This window comes from Buceros rhinoceros, unplaced genomic scaffold, assembly GCF_000710305.1.
Source record: "Buceros rhinoceros silvestris isolate BGI_N320 unplaced genomic scaffold, ASM71030v1 scaffold30318, whole genome shotgun sequence".
In the NCBI taxonomy this organism is placed as follows: Eukaryota; Metazoa; Chordata; class Aves; order Bucerotiformes; family Bucerotidae; genus Buceros; species Buceros rhinoceros.
The window spans coordinates 23,433-33,800 of NW_010427984.1; the positions used below are offsets into that span (position 1 = coordinate 23,433).

At 41.3% G+C, this 10,368-nt stretch overlaps 1 protein-coding gene across 1 annotated transcript in view; it reads right to left on the reverse strand.

Moving 5' to 3' along the window:
- AMPD3 (adenosine monophosphate deaminase 3) overlaps positions 1 to 10,368 on the reverse strand; it is a 26,338-nt gene that overhangs the window by 4,629 nt on the left and 11,341 nt on the right. The window contains exons 6-10 of the mRNA XM_010142129.1: positions 5,660 to 5,854; positions 5,286 to 5,417; positions 4,305 to 4,468; positions 3,035 to 3,161; positions 2,053 to 2,217 (exon numbers count right to left, since the gene is read on the reverse strand). Of these exons, the coding sequence (XP_010140431.1) occupies positions 2,053 to 2,217; positions 3,035 to 3,161; positions 4,305 to 4,468; positions 5,286 to 5,417; positions 5,660 to 5,854 (783 nt within the window). The remainder of the gene's footprint in view (positions 1 to 2,052; positions 2,218 to 3,034; positions 3,162 to 4,304; positions 4,469 to 5,285; positions 5,418 to 5,659; positions 5,855 to 10,368) is intronic.

The window sequence follows — 10,368 nt, forward strand, 5'->3', positions numbered from 1 at the left end:
CTATTTCCCTGAGGAGATTAAAAGCAAGTTCCACTAATAAAAAATGCACTGTTCTTCATCTAGTTAGTACATAATTATCATTAATACATGAATTCAGGAAAAAAAGAAGTTACACCTTCTCATACAGTTTGACGTGACATCTAATCAGGCCTACCTGTAGGCTGCTGTCAAAAGGGGCATGTCCCTCTACCCAAGCCCCTTCCACCACCTGACATATTCGTGTCTTCATTCCTTCCTTCCCCAGTTACAACTCATTTAGCAATTGTTCAGCTACTGGGTGAACATGCACTGAAGTGATTTCAGCTGAGGGAAAGCTCCGTGAACTGATGCAACCTGTGGCTGCATATCCCAAGATACAAAATGAGGGGGAGGTGGAAGCACGTTGCCAAGAGTTAGCTGACACTACCTCGCATGATGACAACCTGCCATCTCACCAGGTTAAGCGTAGCGTAAAACCACACCCTTAGTAGCACAGAGGTGATCTAGGAGTGTTAGTTATTACACTAGACTTCACACTATAATTTCTAGCACTATTTTATTTTATCATCTATATTAAAAATTATGCTGGGTTTTAGGTTATAATGGACTCATTCAGTGCAGACAAATGTCCCGTAAGTATTTGGAGATGTTCAAAACAAAGAATTTCAACCAGGACTGCTAAAGTATAAGGCATTCCTAGGGTGGCTGTTTAGAAATGTTTCTCCTGAAAATGGCTGTGAGGATGTAACCCATCGTTGCCGATTTTGCACTAATACTACCAAAGCGTAAAACTGGACTGGCTGTAGGACCTCAAATAGTCAGTATGTTTAACAGGGTGAACGGTTTTACTGACTCATTGATGAACTGCATCATTATCTCACCAACTGTAAAGAATACTCAGTGATTATCTAGGGAGATTTTCAAACCGTAGTTGAAATACTCTTGAGGTAAAAAAGAAATGCATTAAGTTCTGACAGAATCTCTGTCTTTGGAAAAGAAAAAAATGTAGACTACAGAGATTGTAAAGGAAGTCAGGAAAAAGGGATGACTTAGATGTCTGCTGTACCATGTCCTTTCCATTACAGAACTAAAACGAACAGCTAGGCCTGATTGTTTCAGGTACAAGGTAATTAAAGGTGGATGTTGTTATTACGAGTTTTGATTACAGAGGACAGTAGTGAAAGAAATGCTTGAAAGGTAGCAGTGAGAGAGAAGAAGAAACATGGCAATTCTGTGCACCTCCTGTAAGAAAATCCAAGAACATTTTATAAATAGAAAGAACCAAACCCTTGCAACGGAAGTGATGACACTGTCACATCAACAGATAGCCTCACTGTGTCTCAGTTTGAGTCAGCTAACTCATGAGTCAGCCGCGAAGCCATGAACGTCACCTCATGCTGAATTTCAGAATTGAAATTTCTTTATGAGCCTGATGCCAAAATCCGCTTTTACAGTCACGATCTCACATTCAGTATCGTAACTCCCTGCATTGCTTGCCTAGACGTCAGTCTCAAAAGGTAAAACTGAGTGAGTCGATAAACACGCTGCCGTGAGTTAGCTAGATGTGCAGTTTGTAAGGATGTCCTTGGTCTGACGCCGGTAACAGCAGCGGCCCTTAATCCAGCATTTAAAACACAACTGTCTATCTCCAGTTACCAGGAGACAGCAAGCCACCAAGAGGTACAGTGTATTGGAAATCCACCGTGAATCCAAGCAGAGGTGAATTCTGTGGGGTTTCTTCTTTTGTTTTGTTAGATAGAGGACACAGTCAGGTTATAGATGTATAGTCAGGATACGTGGTCAGGTTTAAGGAGTTCTCAAAACGAAAATGGACACAAATGTCAACCAAGATAGTAATCTGATGCTTTTACCATTTCTGAGTATTTAATCTGAATTCATTTAAATGAATTCGGTTAATGTTTTCAAAAAAACTCATGTACTCTTGGATTCTTTACAATAATTGAAGATAACTTTTGCTTCAAAAGATGTATTATCTAGACACTGATTTGGACTGAAACCAAGATTATTGATTTTTCTTTCCGGAAGCTTGTAAAAGAGAAAAATGGCTACTTACTTCCTCAGGTTGTTCAGCAACATGATGTTCACATACATATAATACAGATAATAGCTATATGGGGGATTCTTCTCACTGGTCCAGAGGTCAGGGTTAAGGCTCTTGTCAGAGAACATATGGCCGCTATGTTTGGATTCATCATCGACACTGTCAAAGCCAGTCACCTGGTGGGAGAAGCGACAGGAATCAGTGTTCTTTAAGAAGCAGACTTCAGCAACGTTGCTTACCCTCGCTTGTACAAAGCATCTAGTCCTCTTTCTTCGTTTCCCTCTTCATGCCAAGTCCTGCTGCTCTGCCCTCCTACACCATGCAGACACCAGGAATAACAGGTTTTCTCTAAGTAAGTCTCACCCGTTTTTTTCTTACGAGACAAATGCGAGGCCCACGTGCACAAAAGCCTTCAAACTTCTGTGTTGGACACAGGCCTGTAGGAGTCCCTCGGATACAGATTATAATCCTTTAAACTCATCTGTTTGGGCATTTGAAAAGCAGCTGAAGGCCAGAGGCTCCCAAGAAGCCTCAGAATTCTGATTTGGGGCATACTCAGAAATGTCTCTTTTAATCACGTCCCAGCAGCTACATCCCCACCTCTCTCCCAAGCCCCCCCAGGACCCACACAGTGCTGCTTGGCTCCCTTCTGGAGGCCAGGCACAGAGGCAAGCTCCAAGTACACATCCCAGACTACGATGTGCCCTCTGCACAAAAGCAGGCAAATGTTTTTTGGACGTTCTTTACAGAAAGAATTACTGAGAGGACAAATATATAGCCGTTGAGCCATTTCAGAGGAAATAAACAGCAACTATTTTACAACACAACTTTACCCAGGCTATTAATAAATAGTATGCGACAGCTTTAAAACAATGCAAGTTATCTATGGAGGAGGAAGCTTTTTTTAGTGTCTGGAAACAGCTGTAGACAAACCAAAATTATGAGTAGGAGAGGATCCATTTCACGTGAGACAGAAAAAAACCCCATACTTACATATTTGAGGAACAGGTGCAGTTCTCTGTGGTCTTTGGGATTGATTGTTGCTTCAAACAGAGGTACAAATATGTTCTCCAGCATCTTTCCAAAACTAGGCAGAATATTTTTTGATCTAAATATGTCACTGAAAGGGAAAAAATATACATAGTTGTGACCATTCTTTAATCAGCTTATATTCTTCCTTCACTTTGGTATTTTCTGTTATTTGTGTATATTCTACAGCTTCAGTTCTACCAGGATTCAGAAATTCAAAGTTTAGGTCAGGACAAGCATTGTCTCTGTGCTGTTTCCTGCACTGTCTGGCACTCTGCTCCATCCAGGCTCTGCAGAAGCTCCCGGGTGCTCCAAAAGCAGAGGCAGTACGCAGGGTTGGATGCAATCCAAGTACTAATAGGGGGCATAAGGAATTACCTCTCGTGAAAGATTCTGTTTTCCAAAGTTGTAACTACTCCAAATGAAAGTAGAATATTCTGCTTTAGTGAAGCCTCTCAGGAAAAGAGGGACAGTACTTCAGTGTGTCATTAAGTGCATCACTTAGTGCAAGTGTTGACTCCACTATGTACATAAGAAATTGCTACATAAATCAAAGGAGAGAAATTTTCTCCCTAACAAGAAACTCACTCTGGGAGATACATGCTCTTTCTCTCCTCGTATACTAACTACGCAATTTCAAAACACGAAGCTTAGCCATGAAGGCTGACAAAATTGTCATGGGAGACTGTATTACAATATATAGGACTAGAAACAAAGAACAGTTTTATAAAGTCACAAAGGATACGTAAAAACTAACAAAACCAGAACTTGGTTGAAGCTTGCAAACCAGCAGTCTGGATTGCCTATCCATGTTCACTGACATTTATTCACTGATCTTGGGGAAGTTTGATGATAACACTTTTACAGAGCATTTTCTACTCCTCAAGAGTTGATTTATTTTCATTACTACATTGTAATTTAAATTGCCTTTGAATGCAGCTTAATTTTGCCCAGCTGTTATTTTTGGTCTTAGTATCTTCAGACTTACAAAGAACTAACAGTAGCCTCAAATAGCTTCATAAAGAGTAGATTCAAACCCCATCTCCTGTCTTCCATCCCCAGGCTGTCAGGAAAACTGCAACAATGGTCAAGAACACATTTCCCAGACTGTTGCTAATAAACAGGACTACAGGACAGCTTAGAAACCATCTACAAAAATACCAGAAATTAAAACATTCAAATCACTGGTATGATTTCAAGCTATAAACATTACCCAGAGTTCCTGATTACTTACTAGATTCTGGGAACCTGGATTATCCAGCGCATATTAGGGGAATAAACTTTATGCTTAATGAACCATTTAGCCAAGTTCAGCCATTCATCTGGAGACCGTCCGTAAATGGATAGGCGAGGTTCTGTATACTGGTACTTACTTTCTTCTAGTTCACGGGCTACTTCCTATTAAGTAATAAATATATTTGCTTTAATGTGGACACTGAATATAATTTACAGCTAGTAGTATATTTATCACTGTATTTTCCTCAGACCAGACATAACTATATTGTTACCCTTTAAAGATAAAGGGAATCTCTTGTCTCTTAATCCTTTATTTTATTTTAGGCATCTAAATATTCTACTAGCAAGATACCTCAGATATCATTTGAGTATAACTAACACCTAGATTTAGAGACAATATTCTTGTGCAGTTATTACAAACACCTCTGTAAGACATACGTTTAAAATTGGTAAATCAGAATTACGCTAATTAAACTATAGTAAATGACTACGTAAAATATCCAGACCAATGGAGAATCTGACCCAGAACCCATGGTAGTAAGTAATTTTAAGGCTATTAATTTTAGACAAGTACTTCTGTACATTTAAGAAGCGCTGATTCTTTTGTTGTAAGAAATTAATTTGAAGCCTGTGCATGCATGTGCAGATTTAGAGGTTCTTCCGTATCTCCTCCTTCCCTGGCAGCTCCCACTAGCAAATAAAGTACAAAGCTGGTGACCTGACCCTTGGCTGCTCTCCGTTAGTTTGAAACGGCACACAACTCTGCTTGATGTGGTTATAAGTTTTTCTAACTCATAAAGTTATACAGGCAGCAGCAGGGGCTGACTTAGCGAGGTCTTTCTCTGAAGAATTGCTAGAGCAAGCCTAATACCTGGAATCACTTAACCATAGCATTAGCTCTAGATACAAGTATGACATCATCACAGATCTTTTACAAACCGTCATTTCTCTACACCTGGAGAAGCTTGACACTACTTACCTTGACCATACGAGCAAAATATTCACCACCAATGTAGTTCTCAGTTTTCAAATACAAGTCCCTCAGCTCACTGGCACCAACTGGATTGTACTTGGAATTGAATTTGTCAAAGCGATGAAACGTTTGACGACCCTTGAGGAGGAAAAATCCCAAATAACCATAACTTTATAAACACAATAGTTTATAAAGTAAATTGCCTAACAATAAAAGACACAGAAAAGAAAAAGCCTGGACTGACTTACTTCAAACATGCAGTAATGCATGAGTTCAGATTCTGATGTAAAAAGTTATCATACAAAAACTGTAGAAACCAGAATTTTACACTTTAAAAACTTAGCATCTTCTCATTTATTTTGTCATTTTAATAGACTTACTGCATGGACATCTAGCGAGTCTACAGTGAGATCATAAGGGTCCATGTGAAGGCTTTCAAAGACTTGCTTTAAAGTCATCTTCCTGCCTTTTTTCTCTGCAACAATCCTGTCGGGCTCTGTTTGATACGTGTGCTTAATAAACCTCAGTAAGTGTTTCTGGTTCATGCAAGCAGCAGCATGGATATGAGTATCAACCTGAAATCAAAAGGTTATTGAAGCTCATCATCAATGCACGTAAACTTAATTAGCAAAGTATCTATGTTGGTGATAACAATTACTAAAGCCTTCTAAAATATTTAAGTTACAAGTGAATTAGTGCCTAAAGAAGTCAAAATGTTTCAGATTCCTCAGATTTTGGTTTTGGAGCAATTATTCAATAATTAGAGCTATAAATAAAATAGCTCTCAATTAACAGTTTCCTATTTAAATGAGAAAAATTTAAACAAGTTGAAATATATTATAAGTGCCAATCACAGAACCTGGGTTTGGATTAAATTTGATACTTCCTTAAAGGACACTCTGATCCTTTAATATTCTTTTATTTTATCCATGAATCGATGATGTCTTTCTAGTTATATATTGTAGTTACAACCATCCTCTCTGACTGAAAGGATCTGGAATTCTCAGCCATTTCAAAAAGCACAGTTCATTTTTGTATTTCAACCACATGGAACATCTTAGGTCACTAGAACTGCAAAATGTACATGAGAGATTCTGTCAGTGTTTTTTCCAAATTTATTTACAATGCAGCAACTCAATGCTGACAGATTTTTCAGTTTCTTCAGATCTCTTCACACACTAAGGGAAGTGCAAGCTTCGCAGAGGGCTGAAAATACGCCTCCGGGTTTTCACTGAAGTCCCACTTGAAAAATTTCAGGAACCACACGGTTCCTGCAGGTATGCTTTTCTTTTGCTCAGGAGCTTGCACTGCTATTTGAGCACCCTATATTAGAACACAGTCCAAAGAAACAACTGATGGGATTTGGGCATTTGTTTGTTGAGTTAAGTTTTCCCTTCAATATATGTAATTCCTTAGGTGCCTCCAGCAGGTATGTAAAAGGAATTCATTGCAGTTCCTTGCAGTCAAGGGTTTATTATCATGACCATACAAGCAAAATGTACTGCTAAAGAATAGAAGAAAACCAGGTATATTCCCCAAGTCTTTCTTGTTTGAAAAGGCAGGTAATGGTAATTGTGGTTCCTAAGGACCAAGTATCTGAAAGGGCAGAATAGGCCTTAGCTAGAGCAACGGCCTTAAGGAATCTAACGGCACAGCAGTATCCAGTGTGTGGAGCTGCTGCTTCAGGGTCCATTTGCTTTGAATTTCCCTGAGAAACCCCAACTGAACAACAAAACAGCCTAATGCACGTCCTAGGCAAAACAATGAAATTACTCTACCAACAAATTCCTATCAACGTAAAGCCAAACCAAACCACTGTTCTGATCAGACTTAACAGTTGACACCCGGCACTGGGGACAGCTTGAGAGACTCTGAAACCGCATTCAAGGCCCGACTGCCAAATCCTGGCAGAAGCAGTCTGAGCTCACCCAGAAGCCGCAGTGCTGCAGCCTGTCTGCTAAGCTTCCCGTTTTCCTCCAGCCCAGGCCCTACCTGGACACAGATGGCCGTGAGCACAGGGATGTGGTCAGGTGCAATTGCCAACTTGCACTATTTCTAACATCAGCCTTGTGCACCAACTGCCTGGTACTGGAGACAAGTCTTACAAGACCAACTGGCAGACTGGTTCTGCAGAAGGAGTAGGAAGCAAGAAAGTCAGTTTCAAGATGATACAGAACAGGGAAAGGATGTTTCAGATAATAAGTCTAAAAAAGCACCTCTCAGTACTGTCCTATATAATGGTAGCAGATTGTCTAGAATCAGTTAAGTAACATTTTACCATGATGGCTTAAGCAAAACTAGTGGAAAGGGCTGCTCGAACTCCTCATACACAGTAAGAAAGGGGCTTCAAAGCAGAAATAAAACAATCTTGCTTCTGCACAACACTGGTAACGCGGCTATCAGAATGCACCCAGTTTTGCTGTCTAAATTTAAAGGCTTAAAAAAAAAAACCCAAATACCAACAACATTCCCAAGAAACATCACAAAAGGAAACAGGAGCTGGAAAACCCAAACTGCCATATGACTGTAAAAATGAAACTTACTTGGTGTTCAAGGTGCAATTGAGAGTTAATTTGATCAACTGTATACAGGTATTTGTACACACAAAAGAGACCATGAGACAGAGAGGGGGCTGTTCAGGCTCATCAACAATGGTGCGACAAGATCCAAAGGTCTGATGCTGACATTAGATACAAGTTCCTAAAGAACCCACTGCACTGTGTTTTTTTAACACGCAAGTAACTAGCATTCCCAGGGGCACACTCCCAACAAGAGGTGCGTAGCCTGTATGCAGGAAGTCATACGGAAGGAATTCTCCAATAAACTGGCGATAAGGAGTCACTAAACCTACGTATCTGCAAGGACTCTCATCCAGGACTCTTCTGTCCAGGAAACTCCCAACATGGACAGTGAGAACAGGGCATTCCCCTTTCTGTAGTGACTATGTCTGCAGCTTTTAGATTCCACCAGTGTGAGTAGTTGACAACCTGATCTGCTTTAAAGGATCAGTAGGAAACAGGTCACAGATCACCTGAATAAGCAACAGCCATAGGCCTGCAATGTAAACCTCAGCTTCTGCTACGACAAGTTTGCAGAAATGGCAGTTTTACTTGGCACAGGTAGTCATTTAATTTTCAGTTTATATATACAGAAGTTGTTCAGCCTTCCCTGGGAATGTTAATAGCATAACTAAAGGCCAGGATATAAACTGAATAGTAAACAGGAACACTTAATTGTGAATCACTGCCTAGTTCAAATACGCTAGATGCTTTAAAGCTAAATGAAAAAGAACGAACCATATTAACTGTCTTGAAGTACTGAAGTACACGAAATACGTGACTAATGCATGGTAAACAACACTGTGCCTAAAACAGTAAAACCAGCGCTGCTTAACGTATTATTACGCTCCTCGGTTACACATTCAAACCCAGTGCTTACTCGGGTTAATAAATGTTTTCTATTTTGGACACAGACCTCCAGGACTCCCATTCTTGGCAGGCCCTGGCCGCCCCGTGCCCGGGTCTGTGATGTCCGGAGGTAGAGCACCGACTCTCTCACGGGCACCCCCTTGCCATGGGGAAGGAGCTTGCGTGCCCTTGTGAGGTTGAGAGCTGTGCTGGTGGTGGCATGTGCCTCCGGTGGGGTCTCCCAGGCCAGACAGGTCTCAGCTGAAGGGTCAGACACAGTGTGTCCACGGGCAGGATGGGCTCACTAGCCTTCGGGCACCATCCTAGGAGAAGGACAGCTCTGACTCCAAACCCGGGCAGATGGAGCTCATTTAGCCCTGTAAGGCATCCACCATCTCAGAGAAGGACACTCTAACCAAACCTACACCCAAGGACTTCGCTGTCACCATCCAGGCTCGCCAGGCCCTGGCAGATGAACCTCAGGGGGTAAAGGGTGGAGCCAGTTCCGTGCACGCTGCGCCTCACCTAAAAAATCCACCGTGCAGCCCCGAAGGGTGCACTCATCGCTTGCAGTGAGTGTGGGGAAAGCCCTTCCCAGATCTTTGCTCGCGAAGCCAAGCCATGATGATGATGATTTTGGACACAAATATTGTTTACTGTAAACTCTTCCTGGACCAGTGAAATACTGCAAACCAGTAGGCTTGGTCAGCTGGTACAGGAAAGTGAACTAACAGTTAATAGATGCCCCATAAGCTCTAAACATTCAGGAGAAGCAAGGCATAAGCACAGAATACCAGGTGTGGGGAACCTGAATACGTGTAGATAATTGAACTTCAGCATGCACTAGTTCCAGTGGTGGCTTAGCTCCTGGAGTTAATGAGTCTTAATTCAAAAACCAAAACACAACACTTCCTCTATTTAAATCAACGTGCAATCACTACTGGTAGGAAGACAAGGACAGAAAGTGAAGAGACATTTTGTTTCTTTTGTTTGCTTGAATGCGAGGATCTCATGAGACTGCTAGATTCCCTACGTTCATACTGCATTAGCTTTTCAAATAGGATGCCACAGCTTTATACAATGAGTTCCATTCTTTCCTTGCAGCTCTGTAATAGGCATAAGAGGCAGAAGACAAAACACTCTGCCCTAGGGTAGCATAGTAATGCACCTGGCAGCCAAAATAGCCCCTAGAGCTGGCAGAGCCCCTCAGGAGCATGTCGAATTGATACTTACGCCATCCAGAGCAACCCAGAAACCAGGAGAGACAGGAGATGCAAAGCCCCTTGTTTCCAACCTCTTGTGTGGCTGTACCTGCTGCTCCACGCACAGAATCAAGTCCTATAACCTTTGTATTCACATGAATATGGAAATACACTAATGTGAAGAGAAATTTCTTTTTCTCTTCTTTTAATTGCTATAAGAAAGGATAAAGGAGAAGTTTTCTTTATAGCATCTGCAGAATTTCTGCATTATAATGATTGACGGCTTTCTGCCTGATCATTATTTTGTGCTCGTTTGCAAGTCTGAAGGTACTCATGAGAGTCTACCTCAGCATCTCTGCAAGACAGGAGGGGAGAAGCTGGACGCACAGTGCTTTGAAAGCACGAGATGCAGCTTTACTGCCAGTTAACGGTGGTAAGGCACGCTTACATGTAATGCTAGCAGGGGTGCACAGGGGCATT